Source organism: Schistosoma mansoni, chromosome 2 (genome assembly GCF_000237925.1).
Source record: "Schistosoma mansoni strain Puerto Rico chromosome 2, complete genome".
Lineage (NCBI taxonomy): Eukaryota > Metazoa > Platyhelminthes > Trematoda > Strigeidida > Schistosomatidae > Schistosoma > Schistosoma mansoni.
The window spans coordinates 27,152,608-27,171,802 of NC_031496.1; the positions used below are offsets into that span (position 1 = coordinate 27,152,608).

At 33.7% G+C, this 19,195-nt stretch overlaps 1 protein-coding gene and 1 non-coding gene across 2 annotated transcripts in view; both read right to left on the bottom strand.

Moving 5' to 3' along the window:
* The window catches only part of Smp_128150 (putative oxysterol-binding protein 1), a gene marked incomplete at both ends in the record, with an annotated part of 46,919 nt that overhangs the window by 747 nt on the left and 26,977 nt on the right, over positions 1-19,195 (bottom strand). The window contains 4 exons of the mRNA XM_018796252.1: positions 566-758; positions 3,891-4,052; positions 5,200-5,396; positions 16,618-16,741. Coding sequence (XP_018650484.1) covers positions 566-758; positions 3,891-4,052; positions 5,200-5,396; positions 16,618-16,741 — 676 coding nt within the window. The remainder of the gene's footprint in view (positions 1-565; positions 759-3,890; positions 4,053-5,199; positions 5,397-16,617; positions 16,742-19,195) is intronic.
* Positions 3,025-3,096, bottom strand: Smp_tRNA_02352_Pseudo_CGA.1.1. Its single transcript has one exon. It is a non-coding gene (tRNA).

Sequence of the window (19,195 nt, forward strand, 5' to 3'; positions counted from 1 at the left end):
CTGCTGCATTAGTGATCAGAAAACTGTACGGTAAACTAAACTAAATAACTGATCTTTCATAAACATTTTCTTTGAACGAACATGTGCTAAAGAGACTGAGGATAAAAAGCTACTTTAAAATAATGAAGTGTCGACATATAAATTAAAATGTGTCAGTCAGTCAGTCACAACGTAGAACTTCGTACGTACGTACATCAGTTCGAGTTGCCACACCACATTAGCACAGAGATGCAGTTGTCGATTCAAATGCTTACCATCAATAGTGTATTTTATACCATTTAGAAATGAAACAATAAGGTTAACTAAAACTATTTCAGTTGAGATTTTCCAGAATTATCTTATCTGTAGAATTTTTAATATGTTATGTGCTGTGACATGATGGTTTCAGTATGTAACTATCACGTAAAAAGATAATCATGTAAAATGAGACTACTTTTAATTGCCTATCTTGGTGTGGATGCCCTTATAGTAAAATTAGTAACTTGACGACCAAGTTTGGTTTGCTTAATGACATAGCAAATAATAAATAATACAATTCTGCATTAAAACAAAATCACAATAATACCTTCTCTAACTGCTTTCTCCCATGCATGTCGTTTATTTCTTTGTTTCGCTTCAAGGCGCCTTTTTTCTTCATTTGCTTGATCCCACAATCCTTGTTCCATAAGACGTTGATCAGGTCTACGTCTTGAGTCAGTCGGTGCAACACCATCTTCCATTTCATTTAATTCAATAGCAAATCGAGAAAAGTGATACATCTGGAGTAGGAAAATAAATTATTTCAATGAAAACATTTTCAAGTTATTTGAATATGATATTAACAGGTTGTGAATTTCCGTCAGACAAGAAAACAACTTTCAACAACAAATCTGATATTATCACAAGGGGGGTTTTTGTGGAGATTTAGTAATTTTATAGTTAAGATCATGAGTCAATTGAGGCTAGACCACCATCGAAAACCTGGAAGCACTGGACGGCCGTTTCGTCCTATTATGGGACTCCTCAGCAGTGCGCATCCACGAACCCGCTCTCACGAGATTCGAACCCAGGACCTACCAGTCTCGAGCCGGAGCCCTCAACCAATAGACCACTGAGCTGGCATCCAACGGTGTTAATGTCTAACCTCAACCAATCCACGAAATTGAGCAACCAACTTCCAATGTACTGAGGTAGATACCTGTCTCTACCTGACATGGATTAGCTCCACTGGCCACGACTTCTCACTAGAACTCCAGGAATTACCTCAAGGAGCCAGTCACTAGTGAGCATATGATCATTATCACAAGGGGGGTTTTTGTGGAGATTTAGTAATTTTATAGTTAAGATCATGAGTCAATTGAGGCTAGATCACCATCGAAAACCTGGAAGCACTGGACGGCCGTTTCGTCCTATTATGGGACTCCTCAGCAGTGAGCATCCACGAACCCGCTCTCGCGAGATTCGAACCCAGGACCTACCAGTCTCGCGCCAGAGCACTTAACCTCTAGACTACTCAGCCGACATCCGATGGTTTTTATGTCTTGAAATTATTGTTTAATTGAATCATAAGTTCATTTAAATACATGTCTGTAATTTCTCTCTGCTTCATAGGCATCTACTGAAGCGTTGCAGTTCTTAACTGGAACTTATGCTCGATTCAATCGACAACTTGTTTTAGAACAAGAACGTTGTATAACATTGGAGAGAACCGTTGAACAGGTGGCTAAAGAATTACGTAGTTTGGAAATCCAGTTAAAATATCATATTCCTATGGTTGTTGAAGACAAAAATATAAATCCAATCCAATCTGAAGGTACTCATTTTTTCTCTCACGTTATTTGAACTTTTTAACCTCATTTCTCATTATTTTTCTGAAATTCACTATAATGTAGTAGTCGCCGAACAGTCTATAAATTTGGCCTTAAGTTATTTGTGTTGGTTTCGAACCTCAGTCTTACTTTATGGCTTTGGATAGTTGGATAGCATAACTAACTGTCAAACTGCATATTTCTATATATGGAACTTTTTCTTGTAAATCATCCAATCTATAGATGTTCAACAGACTCATGTCTTACAAGAGTTCAAAGGTATTTTATTCAGTTTGTTCACTACATTTACCTCAATATAATTCACTAAGTACATGCTTATGTAATCTGCTTTGAGCCACATTTTTATGATATTCAGTGTGCCATCTGGTTGCCTAATAAGAGATAAGTAGAAAGGGTTCAGACCTACAACTTGAAGGTTGAAAGAGCTGATGTTGTTACCTTTTGATGAGCAACGTTAAGTAAAGGACCTAGGTAAATCAAGGTCACTTCAATCATGATTGCTTTCTATTGTCCACTTTTCCTTTGTTTATTTGGATCTGCTTGATCGAGTAACATTTCAAAATAGACCATTTTACATAATAATTATGTCTGTTGGTAATTGAATGTAATATCTTTCCAAGTGGTATTGTGTATATACATATTCATTAGATGTTTTACGTTTTACGTGAAGGCTGTATTACATTTTAGTTCGTACAATAGATTCTATTTTCACAATACTCTATTTTAAGTAATATAGTCTATTGACTCCTTTTAATCAGTCTTAATACACGTATCTTTCCTCCTATCTTAATATATATCTCTCCGCACAAATATATATATATATATATTTCGATGGTGGTCTAGCCTCAATTGACTCATGATCTTAACTATAAAATCTGATATTAGTGCAACATGGATTGTTTCATTTCTTCTATTCATATCTAGCGAACAAAACACAATATTAGACTGGTTACTTATATAACTTACACCTTCCAGAGCACATTAGCTTCTTAACCAATAGTGATACCAACAAAGCAGTGGAAAAGAATTAATACTGTTTCTTAATCTCCTTAGGTGAGTAATTCTTCTCATCCTATTAACGTTTAATATATATGACAATGTGGCATCTTCAAGCTTGAAATATATTCGTTAGCAAATTCAAACAATCCAGATTATAGTTCATATCGATAATAATTTTAAAAATGAGGTGATTAGAAAATGTGATAATCAAGAAGACAAAAAGAATGGTAGAAATCTCATTAAGTCAATATGAAGTTCAAGTGATATTTGCCAAACTATGTAGACTACAGTAGCCAATTTGTCTAGAAAAAAAACAAATTTATAAGTTTCACTTTCTCTAACAAACTAAATCACGATAAGTTGGCTTCAGTTTAGCTGGTTTTCACCTTTAACTGATGCTTAAAATAGTTACTGTTCGTTCAATGGACTAGATGTGCGTTCAGTGCCTCCATCATCCTCAACAAGCTTTCAAGCCGGTCTCCTCTTACAGTAAAAACCCTCAAACTGAACAAGCGAAAACATCATCTGTTAGTCGTATCCACCCTTCAATGTAAATTTTTGTAGGACAATTTTACAAGAGAACAAGGAAGTATTCGAATGAATACGACTGACTTCGGCAACTAAACGGATTAATTGTTAGTAAATCTAAAGCCAAAAAACCATGATTATTTGAATTCTTTTTTACTTACTAGAATCATATGGTTGTCACAACAAATAATTACCGACAAATAAATAAATGTATAACAATTTCGGAAGTAATCATGTAGTATTTTTTTCTTACAATACATGCGCAACAACGAAGTCAACCAATACACTTAATGGATTTTGGTGCATATTTATTGCCTTTCAGTTCAATCTATTATTTTTTGTCACATAAAAGTAATCAGTAGATGTGTAGACAGGAAAATTAAGTAGGCGGAATTCCAGTCCTTTTTGGTTTTATCAATTTATTAGTAAGAACAAGGCAAAAAGACCTACTACCCTACCCTTTCTATCATCTTACTACTTAATACTAATCACAAATTCATACTATCTAGTATTATTTATGAATTATATGATTTAGTAATCATAGTATAAACTTACATCAGAAGCATTTGGAGGTAATGGATCAGGTTTCCATAATAATACCGACTCACCGACAGGTACTTTATCGATTGATAAACGTTGATATTCTAAATAACTATCCCACGTTCCTTGAATTACAGCAACTGGTAAACCAGTTGAATTTTTCACAAAACCTGTAATCTAATATTTTTTGTTTTTTTAGTGAAAGGAAAACATAATCAAGAACGAAACTCAATTTAAAGAGAACTCAGAAATCTTTAACAATGTCCAATATTAAAATTATTGCACAAAAAAACCTCCCAATTTTATTGATTCAAACAATTTATCTTTGTTTTATCGAACAAATTAATGGTAAGCAAATATGCTGGACTTTGTAGGTTTACAGTTGTAAATAATAAGAACGCCCATGTATATCTTGTTACAGATTGCCATATATCATTCAAAGTTCATACATTGGTACAATAGATCAAAGTCAAATGATGATTACAGTTTCAAACGAACCCATTGTGAATTCTTTTTTAAAGTATTATTTAGTTTAAGCTTTGACGTTATACATTACAGTAAAAAATTCTAAACTATTTTATATATTTTTTTAGTAGACTATGCTTATTTCTAGCAATTGTGATGTGATAACGTTTACTTACCGAAAAATATATGTTGTCCAATAAGGAATAATTTCAAAAGTACCACAATAAAGTTAAGAGAATAAAAACTAACAATGGATGAAGGGTTGTACGACGTCATGGATAGATCAAAGTTAGATATTAACATCATCAGATGCCGGTTCAGTGGTCTAGAAGTTCAGCGGTCATGCACGAGACTGAAGGTCCTGAGTTTGAGTCCCGTGTGTGAGATCGTGGGTGTGCACTATTGAGGAGTAGTTTACTAGAGTGAAATAACTGTCCAGTGCTACCAGCTTTTTAATGGTGGTCTAACTTGGATCGACTCATGAATTAAACTATTAAAATCACCACAATCTCCACAAACCCCATTTTGAAAATATTTTTTTTCACAATAATATGGTATATTTAGTAGCATTACACATACATTCAATTTTTTTCTTGATAAATTCCTTGTGTATGTTACCGACATAAATATATTTCACTTTCATACGAATACACAATAAAGTCTTTACATAATAAAGACTTCACCTTATCGTAAATAAAGGATAGGACAAATGAAAAGTGCTATGTAGTGAGAGTGAACCCTAGGATACTCTGGATAAGATCTTTCTTCTAAACAAGAGGTATGACGAGAATATATATATATATATATATATATATATATATATATATATATATATATAAAACCAAATACGATGACATACTCTTCTTGACTGTCCTCTATTAAAATAAGAATGAGCGATAAACTGCAAGTTACATGAATAACCAGTTTTATGATTTTCTATTGTTACATCACCATAATTATCAATCCATATAGTACCAACAATTAAATTATGAACAACTGTTGTTACTTTTGTCCAAGTATAATGTGATCCATCAGTGAATTGTAGATTAATGGTACCTAAATGATAAATTAACATGGATTAAAAAATGTATGGAAATAGGGAACTAAGTAAAGGAAAAAACGTACTGTTACGTAATGTGTATGAAGTGAGTTCTAGACACTTTGAATGAATAAACTGACAAGTGAGAGAAGGAATTTAAACGGATGAGTTCGATAGTAATACGTAAGAATATCTCATTTATTGAATTACAACAACTGAACTAGGAATTCACAGTCTGATAGTGTTAACTCTCAAAGAAATGGTTATCAAATAACTACAAATACCCGTATTCATTAAACAACCAAATAATATTATTTATTTTAAAATGTACGATGGTAGACAGGGTAGAAAGAAGAATCATCTGATTTGTGCCCGATTAAAAAACGTAACTAAAATACTTAGATTCATTCTGTATAGTTTCTTAGAATCTTCCTATTGATGTTTAGGACTGCAATTGATCAGTCTCTCTCTTATTGGCATATGTGCATCCTGTAAGTATTGCCTCGATATAGCCTTAATTCACAAACATTATAAGCAAAGATGGATGGTGGCTAGCAGTGGAATCCAGGATTTAAGGCACTATCGAAGCAATCCGCACAGGATGCACATATGCCAATAACAGACTGATTGATTGCAGTCCTAAACATCAATGTGAAGATTCAAACAAATAATACAAAGTGAATTTAAACTTCACCTAATTGCACAACCAAGTGGCTATCAGGACTCAGTAGCTAAGTGGATAACGCAATGGTCTTTGAAGAGAATAGTACAGGGTTAGAGTCCCAGAATGAACATCAACTCTGAGATGCAGGTAAATCCAGCTGACGAGTCCCAAATAGGACGAAACGCGCGTCCTGGATTCCATAGCTAGCCACTATCCATCTTTGCTTGTAACTGTAATACATAAGCACCTACATAAAATGATCGGTTATTTTACGCAACTTCAAGACTCTAATGTAAAACAAAAAATATTGAAATAAAAACGATTAGGGTTTATATGACAAGTAAGAATTATAAATTAGAGTTAGGTAGCAATATCATTGACGTCTAAATGATTTTAAAAACATGTTTTCTACACAACCCTATTTTAAATAACTCTTATTCATGTACATTTTTGGGTTCAATATTCTACATAAATTTTGTTAGAAAAACCCTGTACTCATGATAAACTATGATGTCTTTCAATTTTAGGTTACTAAAGGCTTGCATAGTAATCCGGTTTCGTGAGAATCTACCAGTAAATCTATAGGGTATTAGTGTGCATTACTTATCGATCAGTATTTTGTCATCCTAAGGAGTTGTAACGGGTTCACAAATCCTAAAATATTCCCTTCATAATTAGCTGAAAGAAAGTGAGTATATTATTCCATTTAAACAAGTCGATAGAAAAGTCATGAACTTTCTTAATGAACCATTTTCAATATCCTCTACATTTGTTTTATCGGATGTGCTAAGTGAATAAAAGTACGATAATTACAACATATACAATAAAGTGGGAACAGTGATTTGAGGATATCGATGAACAATTATACTGTCTTGCTAGATTATCCAACTTTAACAATCCTACAGTAATAATATACAATGTATTATGTTAGGCTTCATTCACAAGATGTATGTTGGCAAATATTTTCCAACAAAATAAGACTCAGCTTTCTGTATATTCGATAGATTTATTTAGACTTTTCATAAGTTATTCAAAAAAAATTACAAAGTATCAGAATATCAGACCGCTAAACTTTAAACTAATTGTTCTACTAGTGAGAAAGAAAAAAAAAGTGTACCAACTTGCAGAAATTCAATCTCGTATAATGGTAAGTAGAAAGTGTATTCAATAGAACAAATTCACTTCTATGATGAAAATGCACAATAATGTAGATCACATGAATTTGAAAAAAAAAATTAAACATTCCACGTAAGGATGTATAAAAGGTTGTTTTATTTTGTTTTGTTTGTTTTCTCTCTATGAAAACAATTTTATCTAAGGTATTTTAGTTTATTCATATCAAACTAAAGGCATATTCGTTGAATTAATCTCATATAGAACGACTTAATCACATGAATAATGAATATTATAATACAACATATTTGTAGAAACAAATTATTCATATATAATTTGAGTAAAACAAAATAATGTGAATGAAATACTATTTTATGACAACAATTAGTTTAATAGACAAAAAATATCAAATGTGCTGCTGGTTAAAAACAAACATCTAGAAAGTAAAACAAAGCTCAATGATTCAATATTATCAGAAATTCAATATTTTCTTTGTCAAAGAAACACCATGAATAAGTTTATGATAAAAACATGTCACTTACAAGGTTAGTAGAGAAGAATCTATCAGATAAATGATGAAATTATTAACCATATAGTGACCACTTTTGGAAAGTAATTATAAGAGTTCTAATGACAAATCATAGTCAGTGAAGTTCAGTTAAGTTAAATGAGGCCCCAAAATGCCCTGGTACGGCCGAGAGTAGGGAGAGTACGCTCTCCCTCTCGAAATACTCTCACATGGCCACGTGCATATAACCACTGTCAAGGAAGTCCTACTCACTGCCTTCTCGTGGCGGGGGTGTTGTTTACAAAATTGAGAGTACGAAAAGCGAATAACCGGCGCTTTAACCGGGTTGGTAAACAGGGAAAGTTTACCTAGGGGAGTTAAAAAACCCTGATTCCAAATCAATGGTGCACATGGACTCCAGTATCCTGAGGGAACAAATGGCGTATGAACCAATTGTTGGTCACTGGTTACCATGGGACTGCATCTCCTCACGATGCTCCACTGCCTTGTGGACCAGACCTTTAGGTCAAAGGCTCCGGGTGTGGTCCCCTAAGAAAACCACCTGCTTCAGTCTTGGCACCTGGGCAGTATCACAGCCTTCACACAAATCAAATGAGATTTGTGTGGCGCATATTTATCTGGTGCTTTCTTGTACCAACATATATGTGTTTAAATAATAATAATAATAATAATAATAATAATAATAATAATAGTAATAAGTTAAATGAGGCAGTTAGTGCTCTATTAATAGCACTGAAAGATGGCTATGTAATAATGCGAATTAACAGAAGTTAAAAATTTAAATTACTGGATCCCGCCTCCGTGTGGTCTAACGGTTAATCGCTCGTCATGAGACCTGAAATTTTTGGGTTTGACCTTTATAGAATCGTGAATGTGTATTGCTGGAAAATCTCACACTAGTATGAAACGGATATTCTGTACTTCCTGGTTTACAATTGTTGTACCTGTTGTACCCTGTAGTAAAGTGCTTCCCATACACTTTGTGCCTTTTCTCTGGTCTTCAAGTCGCGGAGTAGTTCTAGCTCGGGGGTACGGAACTAGCTTAGGGAAGCGAATATAGCGTTCACAATCGACGAGACGCAACAGTAATAGTTAATTTCTTATACAGAAATACTTAAATACAGTAAATAAACAATCAATAATGGAAACCAAGGTAAATGAAACTTCACAAAAAGTCCATAAGAAAAATACATACACAAATAAAGTTCATTTAAGATAGAATAAAACTTGAAAATGAAAGTGACAAAAACAGTGGAGAAAAACAAATAAACACGCAAACAAATGAATGGATTTTGAAAAATATAAAAAAGAAGGATCATTTCACTTGTATAATTAAAAAAATAAACCATATCTAAATAACAAAACCAGTAATACAATAAGTTTTAATTATTAGAGAGAAGAGGTAATCAATTTTCTTAATGTATAATAACAGCCAAATACGAAATAAGAACAATATAGGACTTAAATAGAATAGATTACTCCACATAAGTGTTTAATGTATGATATCACATAGTGGCATGGCAGTTTCAAATGAAAGAGGAGGAGGTTATGCACATAGTGCATTACACAGTCAATTAATTATTTGGAAGTGACCAAGAGATTAAAATTATTTCAGTCTAACAGGACGTCGGTCGCCAACCGAATAACCTATCGGTAACATTTCCGACTGTGAAGCTAAGTGGCACATCATAGATCCATCATGAAGCATTTATTTCATTAAGATTACATGTACACATTGCTAACGAATATAAAAAAACATGAAACCTAGAAGCAGTTTCCTATCAACTACCTTTAATCATCTAAAAATGCACTTTATGTAGAAATATATATAATACAATGACGCGTAAAACGGTATAACTGCCTTATCTATTGTGAGAGCTAGGCGTACAATTCGGCTTACCAAATTAAGCTACGTGTAAAAGCAAGTGGAGTTGAAACTAAGTGGATTTGCCGAGATGTTGGTCTACATACTTATACGGAGTAATAATAATAAATAATCAATAACATATAATACTAAACAAAATGTTTGCCAATTCAAAGGTCAGTCAATGATATTGCTACACAACTACCTATGCATGAAACAATAAAGTTAATCAACAAAAATAAAAATCGACCAAACATTTATAACAAAAAATGAACTATAAGGTATGACACAGTTTGACTACACGTTGACAGACATCCAAAATTGTATCGTTTGACAAAAGAAAGGAAACGATGGGAAACATATGGGAAAGATAGAAGTACTCTGGTAACTTTTTCTAAGTTCCATGATAGAAAACCTATGTACGAGCTTACAAACTGATTAGTGAATAATTACCTATATAATTAATGTTTGGCACTTAATAGTAATCGAATTCTATCGATCAAGTTGATTTGTGCAATATGTTTTGATACTGTTTGGTTAGAGGCAACGGACAGGAAGCATAAAGACTTAGGTTTCATCCTAAATGGCGGTCGTGAACAAAGGCACATGTTAAGGAATCTAATGCTTCATGTGGGATTCCAACAATCGTTACATAGTCTTACTTAGCCTCATCACCATCTGACAGTACACTGATCTCTTGTTAAATGACTCTAACCATCCAATATTATCACAAACATTTCATATTCACCTTTTATTTTACTGAATTATTTTAATTAAAACACAACGGTCCCATATAATCTATGATAAATGACATTCCAAGCATACTGTGTCGAGATAACTCAAAGAAAACACAGGATATTCTTTTACTTTGGAAAGAAAAATATAAAATTAGCAGAATTTCCACTCCACAGTAAAATCACTAACTGAGAAACACTGATAAATAGAAAAAAGCGTGTTAGATAAGAATAAGTGAAACAGATGACGAGTGAAAGATATTATTCACTGAATCGTTATGCAAACTTGGTCATTAATATAACAAACGAAGTTGTACGATATTAAACAATCTAATAATATAACTCCTCCTGTAGCTCTTCTAGGGCTACTGTAGATCCAAAGGCCGAGTAAAAGAGAATTTAGTATGGGTTCAACAACACCATCCCCCCAAAAACAACCTTGCTAATCAGACGCCAACCGCATTAAACAATTTAAACCGTTTAAAATCTGCCCTCCGAGTTGAAGGATATTCATTCAGAATTATGACGCCTCATGGTGAAATCCATTAGGAGTAGAAGATGCTCATAAGCTACTAGTATTTGAACAAAAACGTATCAGAAATATTGCTCGCAGCTGCTGGGGTCACTGGGTAAGTAATAGTGAGATTAGACACAGGGTATTAGGGAATGATGGCAAATCAGTTTATGAGGTGATGAATCTTCATCGACTGAGATAGTTGGATCACGTGTTACGTATGCATCAACACCGATTACCACGACGCACAATACTGACTAGTATTGAGGATGGTTGGAAGAGAGTTAGGGGCGGCCAAACCGAAACGTGGCATCAGTGCTTGAAGTCACTAACCTCTGGTCTGAGCCATGTTGGTAGATGCAAACTACTTGGTTGGGATCCACAGAACTATCGAAACCAATGGTTGGAAACTCTATGTGACATGACTCAGAATCGATCACATTGGTGTAGGTTGTAAAGTCAGTCAGTCACAACGTAGAACTTCGTACGTACATCAGTTCGAGTTGCCATACCACATTTGCATAGAGATGCAGTTGTCGATTCAAATCCCATAGTGATAGAAGTAGTAAGAGTATAAGCATTAATGTGAAAGATTAGGGTTTGAAGATGTTATTGAAGGAGTATAATACAATGAAATAAATTTGGAAAGAGAAAAAGGATACAGACATGAAGAATTCAGATTAGAATTTGGTAGAACACAAAGAGTGGATGCACCTTCGCCATTGCAAACTATTTTGAGCCATGTCATTCAAAGTCTCTAACCATCGGTTGCTATCATCTCGCGAATCCTAACCACGTAGTCTACACCTACCAACATGGCTCACTCCACTTGTCTTCATGGATTTATGCCACGTTTTGGTCTGGTCGCCCCTAGCTTTCTTCCAACCTGCTCCTACACCATAAAGCATTGCACGTCGGGGCAGTCGGTGGTTGGGCATACGTAACACGTGTCCCAGCCATCCCAACTGATGAAGTTTCACTACTTCATCAATCGATTTGCCATCCTTACCTAGTACCCGTTTCCTAACATCTGCATTACTTACTCGGTGGTCCCAGGATATACGAGCAATGCGTCAAAGACACCTATGATCGAACACTAGTAGCCTACGAATATCCTCTACTCTTACTGGCCATGTTTCACTGCCATAAACTAGGACGGAACGAACTGCTGCACAGTAAACCCGTCCTTTTGTTGCTAGACGGATATCTGGCCTACGCCATAAATGACGCAAGTTGGCGAAAGCTAGACGAGTCTTCTGTATTCGTGCTGAGATTTCGTCACACACCAGACCACAAGGGCTGATGAGACTCCCTAGATAAGTGAAGCGGTCAACACGCTCAACTACTTCATTCCCTATCCTTAGTTCAGGTGTCGATGAAACCCAATCCTGAAGTAACATTTTGCACTTCGAGGGAGAGAATCACATCCCGAACACGCCTGCATTGTTGCTTATAGTGGTCAGAAGACTCTGCATTTTGTCAGCGTCTCCACCAGATAGATCTGTGTCATCGGCGTCAACAAGTGAGTCTCTCGGTAAAAGTTCAACTCCTGGAGATTTACATGATGAAAGAATCATCTCTAAAAGCATGTCAACGACAAAGTTAAACAAGAATGGCGAAAGTGGACAGCCCTGACGAACACCACTTGAGGTAATCAATTCTGATGACAGTTCGCCATAGGCTCATTACAATAGGCAAGCCTGACCACCACGTCAAGTTGACAGCTACGGTGTATACACTCTTCATCTTCCCCTAAACCATGAGATTAAAATTACTCTATACCTTTCTCTCTATGGACTAAACTTTTCTCTGAGGTGTGGCAACTTGGACCGATCTATATATGTGCGTGATCCAACGTTGTAGATGAATGACTGATTTTTCATTATAAACAATCAAACAACAATTGGAGATCGATATATTTAGAAAATGATCAACAATTTATATTGGTGCCATTTTCGCGATCGAAATTCAAATAAATATACAGTGGTTCTTATATTAGACTGATGCGATTTGTTGATATTACTCAGCTGCTAAAACTGAAGTCGGTCGGTCTATCGCAAGCAATATGGAACCTAGCACATGCGTATCGGTGCACGGTAGGATGGAATTATCAGGAAGAATACCAAAGTAGTAGTATCATGGACAGTAAACACTAGGTATAGAGAATATGGACAATTAATAAAATCGTTGAGTATAAGGTACTTACTATGATAGACACCATCAACAGGGTAAAAGAAATTGGAAATATTGATCACGTTTAAAGAATGTTACTAACAATCGACAGAAAATTACCATGTAAACATTAAAAACACGAAACTCCGCGAAAGGATTTCTTTTCAGCGAATTTATTATCAAGCTGTACGATCGTATATATACGATTGAGGTTACAGTTAAAAATACATAGGTATCTATACGGTCATTTATTGTCATGTTGTGGATTAGCCACGACAGTTAGGCATTGTATGCAGACCAAAGCAACTTTCTTGGCCTACCTCCAAAATAATAAAGTGAGTAAATACTAGATTTCTCTCAAGCTTTGGTCAAATGATACCAGGTAAAGTGAGACTGGAGAAAAAAATCAAACGTGAAATTGATCTTAAATAAATTATTTTCTTTCCAATAAAAGGAATAAATGAATGGAATCACACCTTAATAACTGTATTATATATAATTGAAAACATACTCATGAGCAAAACAAATATTTATTAATTAAAATCAAATATGCACAACGTAGATATATTTTTAAATCAATGCATACGAAGTTTCGTCAAAAAATCGAAGTATTTCTGGATATCCGATATTCGACAGAAATACAGTTAAACATACGAACCCGGTTCAGTGGTCTAGAGGTTGAGCAAAAGTATGCGAGACCGAATGTGCTGGGTTTGATTCCTCTTTGCGAGGTAGTGTATGAGCACTACTGAGGAGTCCGATACTCGAACGAAATGGCTATCCAATGCTTCCAGGTTTTTATTGGTAGTCTAGATAAAATTATTTTGTGATTTAAACTAAGAAAAACAGTCATTAAAAAACGGAAATATTTAACTTAGCTGAAAGCAGCACTGATTTAGGAAATATTTTCAAAGTAGGTCAAATAACTGGATGGATAAATGACGTTTCATAGAAAAGCGACTTATACTCATGATATAACCGACAGAATATGCTGAGGTTACTTTATTTACATTCAAAAACAGAGTGAGTATTTGTGAATGCAGGAAAAGTCTATTTTGACATACTATGAATGAGAACTTTAAGGAAATAAGTCAGAACATAGAATGCGAAACTACAAGGAAAAAAAGCTGAACTATCAAAATGTGGATAAGACTGAATCTTAACCATTTGCATAATGTTCAGCAAGGAAAACAGTATATTTAGTTACGACAACTTACACAAAAATAAATCAAAGTATTTTAGAAGCTATAAAATATACAGCATAAATAAACAATTTAGTCAAACAAACGGGATAAAGACTTATTTGTGTAGAATAATCTGATTGGGTATCCAGTGCTGCGTGTGTTTGTGCGTATTCCCTCTGGTTTCCATGTTTATATTATATCCAATATTGGTCTGTTATATAATTAATCTATGGAGAATGGGGATTCGCCGTCTGAAAGTGGCAGATGTTAACCATATTTTACAAATCAGTAGTGACATTTTATAATTTTATGCATATAAAAAATAGTCTGATACTCATTATTGAAAAGAAAAGAGCATGCACAAGTGAGGTACAAAAACAAGTTTATATAAACGGTCGAAATACTTGAAAGATACTGGCATTAGAAATAACCACGCGTGTAAAAAATGAACCATTATGGGGGTGGGGAGATAGATGTTGTGTAAATGGTGATTTGATTCAGCACCAAAAACAACAAAGACGTTGTGTAAAAATACGAAAAAAAACGAATATAACTGATTAAACTTTAAGTAATAGAATAGTACAACTTTTGAAAGTAGAAATGAAAATTCTGTCCATATTTTTGAGAGCCAGATAAATCATGAATATTATTAAATGTAGAAACAAAATCATGGTAGTTAGATAATCAAAATCTGGAAAATTGGTTGAAAGTATGTAATTAGTTGATTACCTGAAGCATAACATGAAGACAGAAATGACATTTATTTAGGCTTTTTCAAAATATCATTCACGGAATATCTATTCCCATAAAGTAAGGAATGTGTTTTCAACAGTAACAAGATCTCCTAGATCATACAAAAGTGTGATACATGTCAAGTTAATTTTTTCCTAATATTTCAAGTCATCATTCAAAAAGGTAGCGTTATCGATTAAGTACGAATAACATTAACCGTAGCTAAACACATTTACAAAGTAGTAGGATTTTGACTTGAAAACTGGAATTACTGCATGATTTTGTGTTCAGTCGTATCGCTTTCCGGATAAACTCCATGTTGTGAACTAGATTTGAAAAATAATGCATACCGGTAGATAACATGGTGTAATGATACAATGAGACTGAGTAATGGCTGTTAATGAGACTGAATATTGACACAAACCTCGCAAATAAACTTAGATCAAAGACAAGACCACTAATCAGAAAAGTAGAAATTCAATATCTCACTAAATAACATGCTTATACATAAATTAATAACAAGAAAATAACACAATAAAATGTTACAAACGATTGAAGAATGGAAGGTTCGTAAATCGTTCACTCTCCAGTAAACCAAGATCCGACTGTTAGGGTTTATTCTGTCTCGTCATATTAGAGGTTCGGGAACATCAACTCTACCGCCCGAAAAAAACAAGGATCTCAGTTAAGAGTTTGACCAGTCTATCGAAATCATACCTAAGTTTGAAGAGCACACAATCAATATCATTGAATTCTAAAAGTATTGGTGAGTAAACAATTGCTTGCGAATGAACAAAACACAAAATATACGGTGCATGCACAACTATACAAACAGATTGAAAGTGCATACACTAAAAATATATAATGACAACGAGGAAAAAGAGACGAGAAAAAAAACTAAGTACGTGATTTTTTATTTACCTGTTCCCTCTACATACGTTATGGGTGTTTGTAGTGAGTTTAAATTGTTAACATCCGAAAAGCAAATGCAGAGAAATCAAATATGCGGGATGAAAAAAGTAAACAATGAAATTATTGCAGAAATACTGAATGCCTAGTAAGAATCACTTTTTATCTGTATATGTTTACTGAGGAGGAAAGGATATCTAATATTCATTCAACGACTAATGGTGAAACACTTACAATGACTAAAAGACGTATGACAAGTGAAAAATATGAAGAGACTCATATCTAATATTAATATTAGGTACCAACTAGCATTACTAATATCATTCTGAAAACAGTATTCGTACTTTTTACACAAACATACATCAACCATTCTTGTTAATATATATCCCACAATGATCAAGCCAAAGTTTTTGAGTAAGACATTTTTTCTAAATACGCTGTGTAAGATCTAGAAATACTATTTATTCAAAGTAAGCCTAGCACAATCTAAGAATTTAAAACTGGTATATGCTTTCTGTCCAGCTTGTAGACAGTAAGTATACAACATGGATCCAGGAGGTCTGTGATTGTTGACAAAAAAAGCTATCAATGAAACTGAACAGTTTTTAGATGTGATCTGTGAAATAGTTAAAACTGACAGTTGACAACATGAAATAACCGATTAGAAATCGACATTCTAAAAACTGTTTCTCCCGAAAACTATGTATTATTGAAGACTTGTCAAAAAAGAAAAACTGCAGGAAACCATTATGTTAATGAACAATTACCAATAAGTTTATCAGTATAAAATATAAATAAGAAAATACAGAAATGTAAAAATTACCTTTAGGACTGATAGATAAATATTTGCCACGAAATTTTGTTGACAAAAAATAATCTTGCCAAACTTTCCATTTATGTCGTAATGATTCACAATACTGACTGCAACCAGGTGGATGATGACTAACCTTAAATGAATCAAAACAAAAAATAAACGGACAAACAACCTGATGAGAGAATCAAGTTTTAAAAAAACGGATTATTATGAAACTAAAGTGTCTAAGAAAATTAGTTTGGCAAAACGTACACTAGAAAACAGACAGACAAGGAATGTATAGGATACTTTAAGTCCAGTACTAAGAGGAGTACAAGTTTATGAACAAAAGTTGCTGTATGCAGTCTACCAATGTTATTACTACAATCATCCTTAAACTGAATAAAGTACTTCGGAATTAATTACGTCAATCAAATAAAAGTAGAAAATCAAGTGATTAAAACCGTTAGAACAATATTATGATAATGTGTTATAACGTGAATATATATAGGGTATTGCGATAGGACTACACGCAATTCTACCGATTGACCGAATTCAGATATCCTAGTTCGACCCCAATACTGTTCCCCAACTCCAATAAATCAGAACACAGCCGTTAAATAAGAATTGTTTATGGGGTCAGCAGCAGAACAAAAATGGTTTACAGACAAGGCATATTTATACAGTTACGATGACTATTATCAGTAACCAATGGAAAGGAAGGACACGTAAAGGTTATAATTAGGACGACTCAAAATTGACCAATAGGGAAACGATACATGAAAGTCATAGTTAGGACACTGTAAATAATGGCCAATAGGAAATAACATGCGAATTATGTGAAGAGTCTGAAAACATACCATTTTGCATTCGAGATAATTTTTGGGATATTCTTGTAAATATCCTAACATAATGATTGTCAAATTGGCCGACGATGCAACTGACACTTATTGTCTAATCTACACAACAACAACCAACCAACCAAATTCCATTCAGGTTGATGGAATGAGCTGTGTAGTAATTCTAATAGTTCACTTCTCTTTGGGATTTGTGCTGATGATGTTGTCCAAAATGATAATGACAGATTCACAAGTAAACTATTCAGCTCAGAAAGCGTAACACATTTTCAGTATTTGTATAATGAATTAAAAATATACTCCATTATTTTATAAACCATTAGAGATAATGAATCTGAAATCTTAAATACGCTAGTACATACTTGATGATTATTGTTAAACAAAATAATACTTACGAAAGAAAACATTTTTTTCTAAGAAAAATATCGATTAAAACTCATAACCACTGCAAACTTCATCAATAAAGTAAATTGTACAGAAAGAATGTATTTTATTAAAAGGTTTTAAATAAATAATGAGTAGTTTTGTATGTTTCAAGTAAACAAAGAACCACGCCAAAATAAGGCGTCGACAAGGCATAATTACAGCGGGAGCAGCAACAACAAGAATAACAACAACGATTGTGTCGGCAACACATGTGCATATGCGTATACACACACAAACAAACATGAACACTGACTTCAATTATTGTTTTATTATGTTATAACAAAAATGGTAAATTTTGAAAACAATAAACTAAATATATATGAAAAATACTAGACATTATTTGGTAAATGCATACATCCACATAATTTAAATTTCACGTGTGGGGGGTGGTGAAGAAAGTGGGAGAGATTGATGAATGTGAATTAATTAATGAAAAGTTAATTTGCCATTTTTGTTTAATGGTAAAAGATGGTAACAGTAATAATAGCAGAGACAAAAATAGCAGCTTTTCAGTATCCAACATATGCTTTTACTATCCATCTAAGTATATTTTAGTTGCCTGAAAAAAACCGGTTTATATTACATAATATTAGGTTTAGAAGGATATTTGTTATATGGTTAACAGTAGGATTCAGGAGGCGCGTTTCTATTTAGGACTTCTCAGCTGGATTTAACTGTACCAGTGGTAATGTTCACATAAATACTTAAACTCAATACTTTTGGCTTCAAACCTACAACATCCTATTCACTGAAATACTGATGACATTAACTTATTTGACGGATATGAAACTTTTAGTAAGGGTTGGTAAACTTTATTTGATGATATTCAGGACTACAACCGATTAGACTTTGCAGACAGTTTAACAGTATTATCATGCTTCAAAAATGAGAATTTCTTTAAAATGAAGCATTAGACCTCGTATTTACAAAGTCATATTCTATACAAAAAGTCGGTTTGCAAGAAGTCATCACACGCGTTATTATATGTTTACAATAACCAATGTAATATGTTACGATTTTTGAAGCAATAATAAAAATTCAAAGGTAAACACCGCTACGATTTGAGAAGGCTGAAAAATATAACGCGAAAGTCGAAATGCCTATAGAAGAAACTAGGGCTAAGATCTTGAGGCATTACAGAAATAGTCAATGAAATTTAATGTAACCATGATAGATAATCAATCCCAATATAAGTAGTAAGATTATCAGACCTAGCATACGAATGATTTGGAATCAATATTAAATTTGATTCACCGAAAAGGACGAATAATGCCAAGAGTAAATGAGAGACCCGAATAACCTAGTTTCACACAAAAAAAAAAAGA